The following is an 18,535-nucleotide window of genomic DNA, read 5'->3' as shown; positions in this document are numbered from 1 at the left end:
TTGCAGTGAGCCGAGATTGTGCAGCTGCACTCAAGCCTGGCGACAGAGTGAGACTCTGTCTCAAAAAAACAACAAAAAGAGATCAGCCAGTGTGGGGCTCATGCCTATAATTCTAGCACTTCTTTGTAGAGACCCTGTCTCTACAAAAAGAAAATAATAATTAGCCAGGCATGGTGGCATACACCTGTGGTCCTACCTACTCGGGCAACTGAGGTGAGAGGATCACTTGAGCCCAGGAAGTAGAGGCTGCAGTGAGCCAAGATCATGCCACTGCACTCCAGCCTAGACAACAGAGTGAGACCCTGTCCCCCAACCCCATAAAAAATGGGATCCTACTCTAGCGATTATTCTGTACCATGTTTTTGTGATGCAATAATATATCACGACAGATTTCCTTATTGGCACATATACAACTCTCTTATGCTTTTTAACGGCCATGTAGAAGTTCTTATCCTAGTCAGTGGTGGATTGATAGGATCCATGAACTCCAGGAACTTCATTCAAAACAATGTTTGTTGGTCAGGTGCAGTAGCTCACGCCTGTCATCCCAGCACTTTGGAAGGCCAAGGTGGGGAGATCACTTGAGGTCAGGAGTTCGAGACCAGCCTGGCCAACATGGTAAAACCCCATCTCTACCAAAAATATAAAAAATTTAGCTGCATGTGATGGTGCATGCCTATAATCCTAACTACTCGGGAGGCTGAGGCAGGAGAATTGCTTGAACCCGGGAGGCAGAGGTTGCAGTGAGCCAAGATCATGCCACTGCACTCCAGCGTGGGTGACAGAGCAAGACTCTGTCTCAAAAAAAAAAGTGTTTGTGTGTTGCATGTATGGGCAATCACACATTTTTGAAGAATAATTCATATCATTTACCAGATCCTCAAAGGGGTCTGTAGCCCAAAAAGGGTTAAGAATCACTCCTTTTAGAACATCTGGCTCAAGTGTGAAGTTCTGGGAGCTTCGCTTTGGCTCTGCCGCTGATCTGGGATAATGTGACCCTGGCCAAGTCAACCCAGCTGTCACCAAGCACCTGCTCTGTGACAGACACTGTGCAGGGGCTGGGGAAAGATGTGAAATCCACAGGCCTGACCTGAAGGAACCCGAGTTGTAATGGGGGATAGACATTTATATTAGGGTAAAGGTGAGCAGCCTTCAGTCCTGGACACGTGTTTAGAAGGAAAATAGCACAAGGATCAGAGGAGAATACCTTGATGGTGCTGAGAAAATAAGGCGGGACCCTCTAATATTCACTGGACATCTGTGCACAGTACTGTGGTAGTCCCTTTCACACAGTTTACGTTCCTGGAATCTGCAAAAGAATTTATAGAATTGCTCTTATGCCTTTTTTTATTAATGTTATAAAACAGATAAGAATACCAAAGAACAACCTGGGCACGGTGGCTCACGTCTGTAATCCCAGCACTTTGGGAGACCGAGGCGGGCAGATCATGAGGTCAGGAGATCGAGACCATCCTGGCCAACACAGTGAAACCCTGTCTCGACTAAAAATACTAAAAAATTAGCCGAGCGTGGTGGCGGGCATCTATAGTCCCAGCTACTCGGGAGGCCAAGGCAGGAGAATCGCTTGAACCTGGGAGGCAGAGGTTGCACTGAGCTGAGATTGCGCCACTGCACTCCAGCCTGGGCGACAGAGTGAGACTCCATCTCAAAAAAAAAAAAGAATACCAAAGAATGGTGGGTGTGGTGGCTCACGCCTGTAATCCCAGCACTTTGAGAGGCCAAGGCAGGTGGATCACCTGAGGTCAGGAGTTTGAGACCAGCCTGACCAACATGGAGAAACCCCATCTCTACTGAAAATACAAAAATTAGCCAGGTGTGGTGGCGGGTGCCTGTAATCCCAGCTACTCAGGAGGCTGAGGCAGGAGAATCACTTGAACCCAGGAGGCAGAGGTTGCAGTGAGCCGAGATCATGCCATTGCACTCCAGCCTGGGCAATAAGAGTGAAACTCCATCTCAAAGAAAAAAAAAAAAAGGAATACCAAAGAAAACAAGTGGAAAGTTCAAGCAGGAAAAAGTGATTCCCAGTGTCCAGCATGCAGGCAGTTGAGTGGAGGGAAGTGGCTTCTGGATCGGGCAGTTGGCTCATTGCTGACAGTGCTTCCCCACTGGGGATACTCGCTCCTGATTGTATTTTAAAACATTAGCATGGATGCCAGGCACAGTGGCTGACACCTGTAATCTCAACATGTTCGAGGCCAAGGTGGGAGAATCACTTGAGCCTAGGAGTTCAAGACTAGCCTGGGCAATATGGCAAAACGCCATCTCTACAAAAAATACAAAAATTAGCTGGGCATGGCGCCTATAGTGTCAGCTACTTGGGAGGCTGAGATGGGAGGATCACTTGAGCCCAAGAAGGTTGAGGCTGCAGTGAACTGTGATTGTGCCACTGCACTCCAGCCTGGCCAACCGAGGGAGGAGACCTTGTCTCAAAAAAAAGAAAACAAAAGTTCAGCATGGAAAGGCCTTCAGGAGGCAGAGTAGCTGGCAGCTCTGGAGTCAGGCTTACCCGAGTAAAAGCCCGGCTGTGATCTCTTATACACAGTGACCTTGGGCACATTATTTGCCCAGGCTTCAGCTTGTTCATCTATAAAATGGGGATAATGATCCCACCAGCTTACAGGCTATTGTAAGATCTGAATAACTAATGCTTAGAAAGGGCTTTACCAGTGCTGGGGAAATGATAAGTGGGCATTAGATCGTAATTCTCATGAATATCCTCATCACAGTCCAGCCCCCTCATTTTACGGATGAGGAACACATTTTAAGTTCAGAGAGGAGGAGTGGCCACACGGGCAGCCAGCTTGGCCTGGAAGGCTGGGCTGCTTTCTCCGCTGGCACAGACTTCTAAAGCACCTTGTGTTTTGAAGTATCTCCTCCCACCCTCTTTGGTCTGGGTAACTGGAAATATTTTTAGCATGGATGGGACACTCTAAGAGGACTTACAGATTTCTGCAAAGTTAAAGCCAAGTTTCCCCAACTCTTTTGGATCACAGCCCTGTTAATATCTCAGTCATTGTTTCAGGGCAACCCAGGCCAAAACAAATACCCAACAGATCTGTGTATGAAGCAATGAGGTCAAATAAGTCTTTATCCTAACAACTTAGTAGCCATTTGAAAAGCGACACATAAGTTGAAAGAAAAAGGGTCCTTCCATTTCCAAACAGCCGGATTATTAATGGGACATATGCCTTGTTGTACATCTCAACCCTTGAAATCAGATAGGACACCACCACCTTCATTTCCCACATTTTCTCCTTGAAGTACTTTTAATCACTGTGACCTCCAAAAACCTAGCTTCATAGAGATACATTATCAAAGGGAATGTCGCTTGACCGAACTTTGAAGCTGAACTGTCTCGAGCAAGTAGTTCATGCGGTGTCCAGCAGATGTTGCTGTGGCTGTTTCCCTCAAATGTCAGATATCCATTTGGCACCCTTCTGAGTTCTCTGCAGTGCCCCGGGGTGCCTCAGCTCAGTTTGGGGTTGGTTAGGCTGAAAACATTTGCTAACAAGTCCTGTTGTTGAATTAGTTCCAACTCAGGTTCAGAGGCTTTTTAGAGCTGGAAACACTGGCAGAGTCAAAGTTCATAGGAGGTTATTAGTCAAACCAGATATTAGGGAACCAGAAGGGTGATATTTTCCACTGATAGGCAAAAGTCCAAAAACCCCACAGTGTCAGAGCTGTTTGCCAAGTCAGCAAGTCTGTGGAGATCGCTTCCAAGCTGGTTCTGTTACTGCCAGCGCCCCCTGGCGATGCCACTCAAGGCTTACTTGAGAACCATCAGCAGCTGGGAAGGAGGGCAAGTCTATTAAGAAGTCTAAGAGGCCGGGCGCAGTGGTTCATGCCTGTAATCCCAGCACTTTTGGAGGCCGAGGCGGGCGGATCATGAGGCCAGGAGTTCAAGACCAGCCTGGCCAACATGGTGAAACCCCATCTCTACTAAAAATACAAAAATTAGCTGGGTGTGGTGACATGTGCCTGTAGTCCCAGCTACTCGGGAGGCTGAGGCATGAGAATCCCTTGAACCCAGGAGGCGGAGGTTGCAGTGAGCTGAGATATCACTCCACTGCACTCCAGCCTGGTGACAGAGCAAGACTCTATCTCAAAAAAAAAAAAAAAAAGGTGTAAGAGACTGGGCACAGTGGCTCACACCTGTAATCCCAGCCCTTTGGGAGGCTGAGGTGGGCAGATCACCTGAGGTCAGGAGTTTAAGACCAGCCTGACCAACATGGTGAAACCCTGTCTCTACTAAAAATATGAAAAATTAGCTGGGCATAGTGGTGGGCGCCTGTACTCCCAACAACTCGGGAGGCTGAGGCAGGAGAATTGCTTGAACCCAGGAGGCAGAGGTTGTAATTAGCTGAGATTGCACCGCTGCACTCCAGCCTGGGCGACACAGCGAGACTCTGTCTCAAAAAAAAAAAGGTCTAAGTGTCAGTCTAAGTACCAGCTTCTCTGATGTGAGCTGGAGGAATTGGGGAGCTAGCACTTCCTGAGTGCCCACTGGTTGCCAGGCTTGGTGTCAGTTACCATCCTTCCAAATCCTTGCTCTACCCAGGAGCAGATACCACTGTCCCTGCTGTTTGCATATGGAAACACATGGATGGGAAGTCTACTGCCTTGTTTTAAAAGGCTGAGCCAGGATCTAAGCCCACGATGTTTATATCCAAGGCCTATTTCCTCCCACCAAGTTGCTGGTCCCTCTCGAAAGGAGTGGATGATCCCAGACCTGCCAGTCGGCAGTGGGAGTGCCCTTGGCCAGACCCCTCCGCAGAAGCCTCCTTATGTTCCCAGATGCTGGGAGACAGCTGCAAACAGAATAAACACTGCTCTGTCTATGTGGATGTTTTAGTCCTCTGGGAAAGAAACAAATAATTACAAGAGTTAAGAAAAGTGTTGAGGCCGGGCGCGGTGGCTCATGCCTGTAATCCTAACACTTTGGGAGGCCGACACGGGCGAATCACAAGGTCAGGAGTTTGAGACCAGCCTGGCCAGCATGGTGAAACCCTGTCTCTACTAAAAATACAAAAAGTATCGGGCATGGTGGCACACACCTGTAGTCCCAGCTACTCGGTAGGCTGAGGCAGGAGAATCGCTTGAACCCAGGAGGCGGAGGTTGCAGTGAACCAAGATGACGTCACTGTATGCCAGGCTGGGTGACACAGCGAGACTCTGTCTCAAAAAAAAAGAAAAGAAAAACAAAATGCACCCGATGGAGTCCAAATCTTGGTTCCTGACCATCAGATAAGTCAGAAGCCCAGCTTCTGAGAGTAGACATGGATGGTGATAAGCAAAAGGACCCACATCCTAGAAATCGCCCAGACATTTAGCTGGAGGAAAAAATGTTCTGCGTTTGGCAGATTTGAGGGCGGACAGCGTGCCAGCAGCCTGGATGAGGAATGTAGGGTTTTGGTTTTTTTGGGGGGGCAGGGGGTGGTTTTGGGGTTTTTTTTTGTTTTTTTTTTTGAGATGGAGTCTCACTCCATCGCCAGACTGGAGTACAGTGGCGCGATCTCGGCTCGTTGCAACCTCTGACTCCCGAGTTCAAGCGATTCTCCTGCCTCAGCCTCCTGAGTAGCTGCGATTACAGCCTCATGCCACCACGCCCAGCTAATTTTTATATTTTTAGGAGAGACAGGGTTTTGGCCAGGATGGTCTTGATCTCCTGACCTTGATCTCCTTGATCCACCCGCCTCAGCCTCCCAAAGTGCTGAGATTACAGGCATGAGCCACCACGCCCGGCCAGAATGTAGTTTTTTTGGTTTCGTTTTTGGTTTTTTTGAGACGGAGTCTCGCTCTGTTGCCCAGGCTGGAGTGCAGTCGCATGATCTCAGCTCACTGCAAGCTCCGCCTCCCAGGTTCACACCATTCTCCTGCCTCAGCCTCCCGATAGCTGGGACTACAGGCGCCTGCCACCACGCCTGGCTAATTTTTTTTTTCGTATTTCTTAGTAGAGATGGGGTTTCACCGTGTTAGCCAGGATGGTGTTGATCTCCTGACCTCATGATCTGCCCACCTCGGCCTCCCAAAGTGCTGGGATTACAGGCATGAGCCACCGCGCCCAGACCGGAATGTAGTTTTTATGCGGCTGTTTTTGCACATGGGCAGCACTCCAGAACTTTAATTAAGTTCAGGAAGTTGCTCCTGATACCAAGGGCACGGGATATTTAGGCTCTGAGAGTCCAGCAGGCCCCCCAGGCCCCTGCATAGCCACTGGAAGCATCAGCAGCCTCTGTGTGTGGAGCACCAGGGTCCTAACGATGTCAGGGACCCAGCTCTGGTCCCTCATCCTGTCTGTCTCACAGCTGCCTCTGGGCCCTTGCAGGTGCGGCTGGAAGTATTTCGGGCGGAGGAACTGATGGCATGTGCAGGATTGACCTCACCCAGAATTGTCCCTTTGTATGGAGCTGTGAGGGAAGGGCCTTGGGTCAACATCTTCATGGAGCTGCTGGAAGGTAAGGAGCCAGGTCCCACTCTTTCTCCAAATTCAGGACCAAAGGCTCCCCCCTGAGTCTTGCCCAAGTTGGCCTTGGTCACTGTTAACCTCTTGACCCTATGACCCTGCTTTCCACCACCTGCCCTGTGCTCTTGCCCTTGGCTGGCATGGAGGCTCGAGCAAGTCCCAGGTATAGCCTGGCCTTTGTTCTCCTAGGTGGCTCCCTGGGCCAGCTGGTCAAGGAGCAGGGCTGTCTCCCAGAGGACCGGGCCCTCTACTACCTGGGCCAGGCCCTGGAGGGGCTGGAATACCTCCACTCACGAAGGATTCTGCATGGGGACGTCAAAGGTAAGGCCCAGGCCCCACGGCTCTGGTCCCCAGCAGGCTCTTCTCTCACACCATCCTGCCTGATCTCCTCTCAGTTCTGGGCTAGCCTGGTCATCTCCAGTAGCAGGCCCTGAGTCAGGCTGACAGGACTCTGCCTGTAGGAAGGGGAATGATGTTCTCCAACCCCTTAGCCAAGCACTGTAGTTTCTGGTAGATGGTGGCCACAGAGAACCGAAGGTCAAGCTCCCACCCAGTGGTGACCCCTGGTATGGGGTTGGGGCAGGCGAGCAGAGTGGCAGCGTTCCCCAGAGTAAACCCTGCTCCTGTCCCCTTGCCCTCAGAGATCCTATCTGCTTCTAGCCTCAACTGATACCCTCCTCCCTTCCTCCACAACTAATGAAACTAATCAGAAGCAGCAGCTGCCACGTAGGGTCAGCCAGAAAATTACGTCACTGGAGGGCAGGCCAAACCGAGCCAGGGTGGGCTGAGACCCGGTGTGACTCACCTGTTCCTCTTCCTCCCCGCGGCGGCCTGGCAGCTGACAACGTGCTCCTGTCCAGCGATGGGAGCCATGCAGCCCTCTGCGACTTTGGCCATGCTGTGTGTCTTCAACCTGATGGCCTGGGGAAGTCCTTGCTCACAGGTAAGGCCCCCCACCAACTGCTCTGCCCCCCAGTGCATTCATTCGCCAAATGCCTTCCATGCTTTCCAGAATGGGAATTGAGATGTGAACACTTAGGTCCACCTGTGTGTTTAAGCCCCACACCCAGTCTGGATGATTATCGGGGGTTTCTTTGTTACGCGGAAATGCGATCATGGATGTCAGCTGCTCATCGCTGATGCTCCTGTACACAGGGAAGAGAGGGAAAGGCTGTTGACTCTCGCTAGGTCCCAGGCCTTCTGCCTTGGAGGCCCCATGGCTCCCCCCACCTCTTGTCTGGCCTTTTCAGGGGAGTGCACTGCCAGCCTGTGACCCCAGCTCTCTTGCGCCTCTGAGCACAGTTGGCTGGAAGCACAGTGGACAGGCTGACCAAGGGGCCTGGTCTCTAAAGCCAGTGAAATATCTTTCTTTAACTCCTCTGATTATTGAAATAATCCATGCCCACTGTGAAGTATAGAGTTAAGCATATAAAAGAGGTGGAGAACAGAATTCTCACCATTCTTCTTACCCAGAGAGAGAATCACAAATTTTTTTGTTGTTTTCGTTAAGACGGAGTCTCACTCTGTCACCCAGGCTGGAGTGCAGTGGCACAATCTCGGCTCACTGCAACCTCCACCTGCCGGGTTCAAGCAATTCTCCTTCCTCAGCCTCCTGAGTAGCTGGGATTATAGGCACCTGCCACCATGCCCAGCTAATTTTTGTATTTTTAGTAGAGACGGGGTTTTGCTATGTTGGCCAGGCCAGTCTCAAACTCCAGACCTCAGGTGATCCGCCCCCCTCAGCCTCCCAAAGTGCTGCGATTACAGGCATGAGCCTCTGCGCCTGACCGAATCATGAATATTTTAGATAATTCCTTCCAGGCTGTTGTTTTCCCTGTGTCTAGTTAGCGCCATTATAACACAATTTTGTGCCCTGCTTTTTTCATTTATAGCATTAAGGATAAAATGATTTCATTCTGACCAACAGAAGAAGAGTCTTTGGGAAGTATATGATTGTGTGGTGTTGAAGGACTGTGTTGGTAATTCTGAAGATGTAAATTGAATGTGGACACTTGACCTCCACCCATGTTGTTTTAAGCCCTTTTCAAATAACTTTAGTGGGCTTTCTCTTGTTACAAAAAAAAATGTATCTTTTCTAATTTTTTTTTAACTTTCATTTTTTAGAGACAGAGTCTTGCTGTGTCACCCAGGCTGGAGTGCAGTGGCTCACTCATAGCTCACGGCAGCCTCAAGCTCCTTGGCTCAAGTGATCCTCCCACCTCAGCTTCCTGAGTATGAGTAGCTGGGACCACAGGCATGCACCACCATGTCCGGCTCATTTTTTTTATTTTTTGTAGATATACATGGGGTCTCAGTATGTTGCCCGGGCTGGTCTCAAATTCCTGGATTTAAGCAGTCCTCCCACGTCAGTCTCCCAAAGTGCTGGGATTACAGGCATGAGCCTGACCCTTTTTTCTAATATCTTTTGAAGAAAGTAGAGCTAAGCAAAAATTACAAATACAGATCACCAGGAAAAAAACCACTGTTCACATCTGCCATCTACCTTTCAGTCTTTTATGCAAATAAGTTTTCTATTATGATTTTTAAATTTCACTTACTAGTATTTCAGGAACATCATACCAGTAATTAACCTTCTACAACCTAATTTGTAATGTCCAGCCCCTGCCCTGTTTTCAAAAAACACTTTAAGGGTTTGGTCCAAAGGGCAGAGTCCATATCATGGATGCTCTATTGCTTGGTACAAGTTCCCAGCAGAGTCCCCGCCTAGCTCCTCCCTACAAGTTTGACTTGGAGATGTTATTTCTGTATTTAAAGTACTTAAAATGGCCGGATACAGTGGCTCATGCCTGTAATCTCAGCACTTTGGGAGGCCGAAGTGGGTGGATCACCTGAGATCAGGAGTTCGAAACCAGCCTAGCCAGCATGGTGAAACCCCATCTCTCCTAAAAATATAAAAATTAGCTGGGCATAGTGGCTCATGCCTATAATTCCAGCTACTCAGGAGGCTGAGGCAGGAGAATCACTTGAACCCAGGAAGCGGAGGTTGCAGTGAGCCAAGATCGCACCGTCGTACTCCAGCCTGGGTTGACAGAGCGAGACTCTGTCTCAAAGAACGAAAAAGATAATAAAATAAAAAGTACTTTAACAGTGACAAATTTAAGATACCCTGAGGATTAACTGGGGTGACCATTGCCTAGGCTCCTGCCCATCAGCTTTCCAGGTGACTTTATGTCTTATCCGCCTTCTCAGGGGACTACATCCCTGGCACAGAGACCCACATGGCTCCGGAGGTGGTGTTGGGCAGGCGCTGCGACGCCAAGGTGGACGTCTGGAGCAGCTGCTGCATGATGCTGCACATGCTCAACGGCTGCCACCCCTGGACTCAGTTCTTCCGAGGGCCGCTGTGCCTCAAGGTCGGTGACGGCACCCGGCATGGCCAACATGGGGAGCTGCAGGGCCCTGGGGCCCGGGCCGCAGGCTTGAGGGGCTGCTCTGCGGTGGCAGTTGGAGCAAGGGGAGGCCCGGTCATCCATGTGGGATCCTAATTCAAATACTTGCCACCCAAATCTGGGGGTACAAAGGGAGATCCAGCTGCGGAGGCTCACCAAGTTCATGGCAGGTGAGAACTCCCTTCTGTCCATACCCTGGGCCCCATCCACCTGCCTCCTAACGGGCCAGGCCTGGAAGCTATGGGCATCTTGCTGCCTGGCTCTGGCCTGTTTTACGGGCTCCATTTGTCCCTGTCCTGGGAAAAGTGCCCTCACTGTAGCCCAGACCCCTCCATTCCTTGTGATAGACCCCAGCACAGTGGCAGCAGAGGCTGGCGGGAGCTGCACAGAGAGCAATAACAGCCGGGTATCAGGAAATGAGGGAAGGCAGGCCTCACCTGTTGTCTTTTGCGCCCCAGATTGCCAGCGAGCCTCCGCCTGTGAGGGAGATCCCACCCTCCTGTGCCCCTCTCACAGCCCAGGCCATCCAGGAGGGACTGAAGAAAGAGCCCGTCCACCGCGCGTCTGCAGCGGAGCTGGCAGGGAAGGTGAACCGGGCACTACAGCAAGGTAAGAGGAGCCCCGCGCTGGCTGCCCCGGGGGGCAGAGGACAGAGGTAGACAGAGGAGACAGGTGGCCGCAGGTCCAGAGCAAGGTGCCCCTCAGAGCCTTAGTTTCCCCCTCTGGAGTAGGGGGTGCAGCAGCCTCAGGGTTGTTGGGAGATTGTGGCAATACCACGCCTTGACGCAGAGGCAGCGCTCAGGAGATGGGAAAGAGAAGATTCACACACGAACTCGAAGTGCTTTTTCCATGCTCCCACTCAACTACAATCAACCAGAAGACTCCTGTGACCACATGTGTGGGGATTTCCACCCCACCAAGCCAGCAATCAGTTCTGCAGCAGACACGAGCTGGGCGTCCTCTAAGTCAGTTCTGTTCTAACACTATCTACCTGGAGGTAGCGTCAGAGCCCGCAGCAGGAGGGCTCGATCCCCAAGACTGTGCCCCCTACCCATGCCAGTCTCAGCCCCACGTGTTTACCTGTGCTTCTGACCAACTGGCTATAAATCAGGGACCCCACGACCCCCTCCTTGGGATCAATTAATTTGCTGGAGTGGCTCACAGAACTCAGAGAAACACTTCCTTACATTTACCAGTTTATTAGAAAGGATATTAGAAAGGATACAAATGAGATGCATAGGGCAAGGCATGTGGGAGGGAGCACAGAGCTTCCAGGGCTTGGCATCCTCCAGGAACTTCCACGTGCCCAGCTACCAGAAGCTCTCTGAACCCTGTCTTCTTGGGTTTTTGTGGAGGCTTCATTACAAAGGCATGACTGATGAAACCATTGGCCATTGGCGAACAGCTTAACCTTGAGCCCCCTTCCCTCCCAGTATGTGGGACGGTAGGGTGAAAGTCCCAGCCCTCTAATCCTGCCTATGTCTCTCGGATGACCAGCCTCCATCCTGAAGCTACCTAGGGGCTGCCAGCCTTCAGTCAATCCATTAATACACAGAAAGAGATCACTTTGGAGAGTAAGGCTTTTAGGAGTTATGTGCCAGAAATGGGGTTAAAGATGAAATATATGTTTACTAATATCACAAGGGTTATGATGTGTAAAGGGGGCTGAAACTCGCTAGGAATCCAAGAATACAAAATAAAGAGAGGCCGGGAGCAGTGGCTCACACCTGTAATCTCAGCACTTTGGGAGGCTGGGGCAGGAGGATCACTTGAGGCCAGGAGTTCAAGATCAGCCTGAGCAACATAGCAAGACCCTTTCTCTGCAAAAAAAATTTAAAAATTAACCAGACATGGTGGCATGTGCCTGTAGTCCCAGCTACTCAGGAGGTGGGAGGATTGTTTGAGCCTGGGAGGTCGAGGCTGCAGTGAGCCACGATTATACCACTGCACTCCAAACTGGGCAGCAGAGACCCTGACTCAAAAAATAAATAAATAAAGCCAGGTAACACTCGAGAGCCATTTGACTAGAAAAAAGCAGAAAGTTGGTGGGATGTGGGGCTGTTGGGACCCCTCAGGTGCTGCTGATGGGCATGTGGACAAGGCTGCCCACTCTGGAGAGCACCTGCCTGCACTCAGGCAGATGTCTACAGACTGAGACCGAGGACCTCTACCCCTGGGTGCACTGACAAAGGAATACCAACAGATCCATACGGGAACACGCCTGAGGATGCGCACTACAGCTTCCTTTGTGGGAGGGGAGTAGGGTACAGTGGGGTCCCTCATTGGGAGGACAGAGACACAAAAGAGGATGCCACATGGAGCACCAAGCAGTTAAAGCAACTCGGTGTTCACAGAGCAGCATGGATGGATCCTAAAGCCATGGCGCCGAGTGAAAAGAGAACCCGACACAGAATGGGACCCAGATGGTAATGTTTGGTAAACTAAAAACTGATCAATAGCCAGGTATGGTGGCGCACGTCTGTAGTCCCAGCCACTCAGAAGGCTGAAGTGGAAGGATCGCTTGAGCCCAGGAGTTGGAGTCCAGCCTGGGCAACATGGTGAGACCTCGTCTCTTTAAAAAACAAAAAATACAAAAATAAAAATCGATAAAGAAAACAACACACATTTTGCAAGAACACAACACAATCAAAAATGATACATCAAACACAATAGAACGTCACCTGAGGGATGGGCACAAAAAGGCCGTGATTATAGGAATGAAAATGAAATAAAACCAGAGAGATCTTGCACCTCACCAAAGACAGCTGGTAGTTATAAGGATGAGGGTGGTCCCAGGGTTGAACTTGCCCCACACCAGAACCAACGGCGCCTGGGGAAGTACTGACTGAGGACAGGGTAGGAGAGATGGCGGGTCCAGGACGCCACTTTGCCTGGGAGCTCTTGAGTTGGTGTAGCCCCAGGGCTTTTTTCAGTTGTCTCTTTCTTGTTAACAAAGTCCTCTGGAACTGATTCTGTAGTTTTTCAATTTGCTGCTGACACCTAGAAGGAAAACGGAATTAAAGACAGAAATCCAGTCCTATCCCTGTTATATTGGGACCATCTTACTGAGGAAGTCTCCTGTGAAGACCACCATGCTGCCCTCTGAAGTCACCTCCCATGGTGGCCTGGGGCAGGTCCTCCCCTCTGTTCGCCTCTAGCCCTTCTGCTCTCAGGAGAGGCTGCTCCTGCCTGGACCGCTGTCTGTGCACAGCACGCTTCCCCTCACCATTGTACTCTCTGTTTTCTAGTGGGAGGTCTGAAGAGCCCTTGGAGGGGAGAATATAAAGAACCAAGACATCCACCACCAAATCAAGCCAATTATCACCAGACCCTCCATGCCCAGCCCAGGGAGCTTTCGCCAAGGGCCCCAGCGCCTCGGCCAGTTGAGGAGGCAACAGGCAGAGCCCCTAAGCTCCAGCCTCCTCTCCCACCAGAGCCCCCAGAGCCAAACAAGTCTCCTCCCTTGACTTTGAGCAAGGAGGAGTCTGGAATGTGGGAACCCTTACCTCTGTCTTCCCTGGAGCCAGCGCCTGCCAGAAACCCCAGCTCACCAGAGCGGAAAGCAACCTTCCCAGAGCAGGAACTGCAGCAGCTGGAAATAGGTATGGACAACCATGGCTGCAGCTGGGGCCCTGAGCACTGGCCACGGAGGCCGGTGCTTCTCCTTACCTGCGGTGTGGGCTTTCTTCTGGCCCCTTCCCCAGCAGCTCAGCTTCTACAGACTGTGCAGGAAGAACCCCTGAAAATACAGCCAGCCTCCTCCCAGTCTTTCACAGCCATCTTCCACTTTTCCCTGCAGAATTATTCCTGAACAGCCTGTCCCAGCCATTTTCTCTGGAGGAGCAGGAGCAAATTCTCTCGTGCCTCAGCATCGACAGCCTCTCCCTGTCGGATGACAGCGAGAAGGTGAGTCAGTTGTAGCCCCGCAGCCATGGCTCCAGGGGTGTGGTTCTCCCGGTCCTGGCACAGAGCAAATAGCTTTGCGTCCAGCTAGTGAATGGACTCTGCAAGTAGTGGGTAAAGGGAGGGTGATGGGGGTCACCCCTTCCTTCTGGTAGGGGTCCTCACGAGGTTGGGGGAGGTGGTCATGGTTCAGAGTGAGAGAAACCATGGGAATCTACCCTTCTGGGATTAGGGGATGTGTTTTGCCACCAGAGATAATGGGGAGGCAGGCCTTGGTCCCCCATGGAGGCAACCCTTACCCTCATCCAGCTGAGGGCATGAGCAGTGCCCCTTTGCCTCAAATGAGACCCAAGCCAGAGATGGATCCTGGAGCCCAGGGCCCTGAGTCCATACCCAATCCTGTTGTTTCAGAACCCATCAAAGGCCTCTCAAAGCTCGCGGGACACCCTGAGCTCAGGCGTACACTCCTGGAGCAGCCAGGCCGAGGCTCGAAGCTCCAGCTGGAACATGGTGCTGGCCCGGGGGCGGCCCACCGACACCCCAAGCTATTTCAATGGTACAGTCCAATTCCCACCTGCTCAGCAGCCCCCATGGCAGCTGATGTGCCTGGAGCTAGACAGCCATTGAGGGATTGTGTCTCCCCTCCCCTGGCACAGTGGGAGGGAGGAGGGCGCCTGGTCCCAGAACTTGAGGTTCCTGGCCAGTAAGTTGGGTTTCGAGCAAAGGTCCCAATCACCCACGAGCCTTTCCTGATTGGGCAGTGAGGGACCATTATGCCCTCATTGGCGGCTGATGGAGTCCAGCTTGGGGAGGAGAGCAGTCGCTCTTGACCTGGAGTCAGGAAACTGAGCAATTAATCTCTTCTAAAGGGAAAAGGAACAGGACCTATGAGCATTTTAATCAGAAACTCAGCCAAAGGAACCCCCTCTGAGAGCTGAGGTCAAATGAGAAAGACAACATAAAATTCCTTCGTTTTCAAGCTTGATTGCATAGGTTATGATGTGGCTTTGCTAGAATAAGGGCATCATCAGATCGGAGTGCCCTGCTCTCCAGGGCAAGTGTGACTCATGGCAGCAGGCCCCCATCGCTGGCCAGAGGCCACTTCAACTCGGGGAACAATCTAAATTGCCCATAATCTAATCTGAGGATCTTTGTGTTCAGTTCCTTTCTGCTGTGCATCCAAGTTGAAATACTACTTCCCCATAGGAGCCAACCCCAGCTCTTAGCAACGCACAGGCCAGATCCCAGGTGCTGGCGGCCAGGAAGAACTAGCAGGTGTATATAACATGAGGGCTGTTCCAGCCTGAATTTTTTATTTTTCTTATAAAATGCAGCTTTGTGACTGGGTGTGGTGGCTCACGCCTGTAATCCCAGCACTTAGGGAGGCCAAGGCAGGTGGATTACATGAGGTCAGGAGTTCGAGACCAGCCTGACCAACATGGTGTAACCCCATCTTTACTAAAAATATAAAAATTAGCTGGGTGTAGTGGCGCATGCCTGTAATCCCAGCTACTCGAGAGGCTGAGGCAGGAGAATCACTTGAACCCGGGAGATAGAGGCCGCAGTGAGCTGAGATTGCTCCATTGCACTCCAGCCAGGGCAACACAGTGAGACTCTGTCTCAAAAACAAAAATGCAGCTGTGCTTAGACCAGCCTAAACTTTACCTCTGCTGCTTCACACCAGACCTGCTCCCCTCTACATTAAGGGCAGAGTGACTTTTAACAAAAACATTCCCAGAGCCCCTGCCAGGACCCTGGTCCTTGGAGAGCCAGCAGCCGCTCTCCTGACTGTCACCTTGCCCGCCTTCTAGGTGTGAAAGTCCAAATACAGTCTCTCAATGGTGAACACCTGCACATCCGGGAGTTCCACCGGGTCAAAGTGGGAGACATCGCCACTGGCATCAGCAGCCAGGTAAGGGGGGCAGGTATGCTCTTGACCAGCAGAGTCCCAGAAACCAGTGCACCTGGCCCCACCCTCCAGGAGGAAGGCTTTCAAAGAAGTAGAATGGCACTCTAGGGAATACTTGGAATTGGCCTTCGACATCCCCCAGGGCCTCAAAGCAAGACTGGCAGTGGTGACGGAGAGGTCCTCCAGACCCACACTTGGGCTGGGTGGGATTCTCTGAGTCCTGTGGAATGACAGACAGTGCCCTTAGGGCTGCCAGTCTGGCTGGAGGGAGATGTCTTTACCTTTCTACGTGGCTTCTGAGCCCCATGCCATGATCTCAGCCCACTGGTTTGCTCCACCCTTAGATCCCAGCCGCAGCCTTCAGCTTGGTGACCAAAGATGGGCAGCCTGTTCGCTATGACATGGAGGTGCCAGACTCGGGCATCGACCTGCAGTGCACACTGGCCCCTGATGGCAGCTTCGCCTGGAGCTGGAGGGTCAAGCATGGCCAGCTGGAGAACAGGCCCTAACCCCACCCTCCACTGCCGGCTCCACGCTGCCGGAAGCAGCCTTCCTGCTCGGCGCACAGTGCTGCCCTGAAACACAGGCTCAGCCGCCCCCAGGGATCTGCCAGCCCCCGGCTCAGCAGTGGGACCAGGGCCTGGCAGCAGCAAGGTGGGGGCAAGCAGAACGCCTCCCAGGATTTCCCACCTGAGTCCTGCCCCACCCTGCTGAGAAAACACTCTGCCACATGAGGAGACAGAGGAGGACGGCAGGAGTTGCCTCGGAAAACAAACAGGATCTTCTCTGCCCTGCTCCAGTCGAGTTGGCCTGGCCCGCTTGGATCAGTGACCATTTGCTGGCAGACAGGGGAGAGCAGCTTCCAGCCTGGGTCAGAAGGGGTGGGCGAGCCCCTCGGCCCCTCACCCTCCAGGCTGGTGTGAGGGTGTCGAGTGTGTAAGGGCCCACACTCAGGTTCAGTGCACAACCAGGTCAGCAGGTATGCCACCTGTAGGTTAACGGGAGGCCTCTGACCCCCTTGCCCGGCCTCACCTGGCCAGCTCATCCCTTTTGGGTGTAGGGGAAAGGAATGCCTGACCCCAGAAGGCTCCCTGGTAGAATACACCACACTTTTCAGATTGTTGCAACACAGGTCCTGAGTTGACTTCTGGTTCAGCCAAGGACCAAAGAAGGTGTGTAAGTGAAGTGGTTCTCAGTCCCCAGACACGTGCCCCTTTGCTGCTGGCTACCACTCTTCCCCAGAGCAGCAGACCCTGAGCCCCTTTGGGCCCAGCACTGCCCCAGACTCGCTGGCGCTCTTCCCTCATCTGTAAAGGTGAAGGGTGATGCAGGATGTGCCTGACAGGAACGGTCTATAGATGGACATGATCAATACTAAGGAAAGCAGCAGACGGAGACACTCCGGCACCCCAGCCCCACTGTCAGTGTCCAGCGTGCGGGCCCCCCAGAGCACAGCTCACACGAACACTCACCCTGCCCTGCCCCGGGCCGGAGGGTACTGCCGACGGCACTTTGCACTCTGATGACCTCAAAGCACTTTCATGGCTGCCCTCTGGCAGGGCAGGTCAGTGACTCCGTAGGAGCATAGCAGGCCAGGAGATGGGGTGAAGGGACAGTCTTGAGCTGTCTACATGCATGTGACTCCTCAAACCTCTTCCAGATTTCTCTAATAGCACCCACTTCCCCATTGCCCCAGCTTAGCCTCTTCTCCCAGGGGAGCTACTCAGGACTCATGTAGCATTAAGTCAGCTGTGAATTGTCAGGGGGGTGTCAGCTAGCCTCAACCTCCTGGGTCGGGGGACGCCGAGACTCCTTGGGAGAAGCTCATCCCCACGTCTTGCCAAGACAGCCTTTGTCCAGCTGTCCACATCCAGCCAGACTGCTCCCGGGGAGACAGCCCCGGCCCCCAGCACATAAAGAACTGCAGCGTTGGTACTGCAGAGTGTGGGTTGTAGAGAACTCTTTGTAAGCAATAAAGTTTGGGGTGATGACAAATGTTTCCAGGCCATCGGTGTCCTCTCTCTTGCCTGCCGGCTTGCTGAACCTCACGACACTAACAACTGCCTCTCTGCCTTCTTGGTGAGATCTTTTCAAGTCCCCCTTGTTTTGGACAAGGACTGTTTCAGCCCTTGAGTGGGGTGCTTTCCCACCACTCCTCCCAGTGGGTGCTTCTATTCCCACCTCTGGGCTATTCATTCAGACCAGTTAGGCAAGATGCCTTGTCCAGTGGCTTCAGGGAAGTCCCTCGCCAAACACTGCCAGGCTGAAGGGTGGAGGAGGCGGATGACAAAGCCTGCATGCTTTATGCCACTGCCCAAGTCAGGCAGCCCCCTACCACCAGAAGGGAAATAGGGATGGGTTCTGGGCCCTGACCAGCTAGGGATGCTGGATGCACACCACAGGCCCTCCACCCTCCCCTCCTGTCCTTGAGGCCTGGACTCAACCCTTTCCGCTGCCTCCTGAGCCCTGGATGGGGCCAGGGATGCCCTTGTGGCTGAGTTCCTTGGTCATGGAGCTGGGGCACACGTGATGCCTTATCGAATGTGGCTCCACACTCCCTGTGTGCACAAGTGTGTGTGCGTGCAGCTTGGGTTGGTTTAGCCGGTTGTTGGAAGGGCCCTGGGACCACGAAAGGGGCGGCAGCCCTGAGTTCCTGGCGTGCAGAGCGGGTGCAAGTCCGGTCCAGCAGAGTCAAACTTACCTGCCGCCTGCCTGTTGCTCTGGGCCCGCAGCGGAAGCGCGAACCCCACTCCCGAGGTCTTTGGAGAGGGATTCTGGCTTCGGGCCTGCAGCCTTCGGAGGACACCTCACTCGGGCCGCCCCCGCCCG

The 18,535-nt window shown here is 52.5% G+C and overlaps 1 protein-coding gene and 1 long non-coding RNA gene across 2 annotated transcripts in view; one reads left to right on the top strand and one right to left on the bottom strand.

The window, feature by feature from the left end:
• The window catches only part of MAP3K14 (mitogen-activated protein kinase kinase kinase 14), a 31,504-nt gene extending 13,790 nt beyond the window's left edge, over window positions 1–17,714 (top strand). Inside the window, exons 6-15 of the mRNA XM_011940151.1 lie at window positions 6,347–6,476; window positions 6,674–6,805; window positions 7,323–7,427; window positions 9,695–9,858; window positions 10,353–10,503; window positions 13,143–13,496; window positions 13,694–13,800; window positions 14,209–14,353; window positions 15,609–15,709; window positions 16,051–17,714. Coding sequence (XP_011795541.1) covers window positions 6,347–6,476; window positions 6,674–6,805; window positions 7,323–7,427; window positions 9,695–9,858; window positions 10,353–10,503; window positions 13,143–13,496; window positions 13,694–13,800; window positions 14,209–14,353; window positions 15,609–15,709; window positions 16,051–16,215 — 1,554 coding nt within the window. The 3' untranslated portion in view covers window positions 16,216–17,714. The remainder of the gene's footprint in view (window positions 1–6,346; window positions 6,477–6,673; window positions 6,806–7,322; window positions 7,428–9,694; window positions 9,859–10,352; window positions 10,504–13,142; window positions 13,497–13,693; window positions 13,801–14,208; window positions 14,354–15,608; window positions 15,710–16,050) is intronic.
• On the bottom strand, window positions 11,866–18,530 carry LOC105510392. Its single transcript, XR_001001556.1, has 3 exons — window positions 18,408–18,530; window positions 13,564–13,779; window positions 11,866–12,894 (listed from the first exon to the last, which is right to left on the bottom strand). It is a non-coding gene; the product is annotated as an uncharacterized LOC105510392 (long non-coding RNA).
• Window positions 18,531–18,535: the final 5 nt, after the last annotated feature.

The sequence above is a fragment of the Colobus angolensis genome, unplaced genomic scaffold (genome assembly GCF_000951035.1).
Source record: "Colobus angolensis palliatus isolate OR3802 unplaced genomic scaffold, Cang.pa_1.0 Scaffold187, whole genome shotgun sequence".
Taxonomy (NCBI): Eukaryota; Metazoa; Chordata; class Mammalia; order Primates; family Cercopithecidae; genus Colobus; species Colobus angolensis.
Note: the sequence above shows the minus strand (reverse complement) of the source record. Positions and strands in the feature narration are given on the sequence as shown.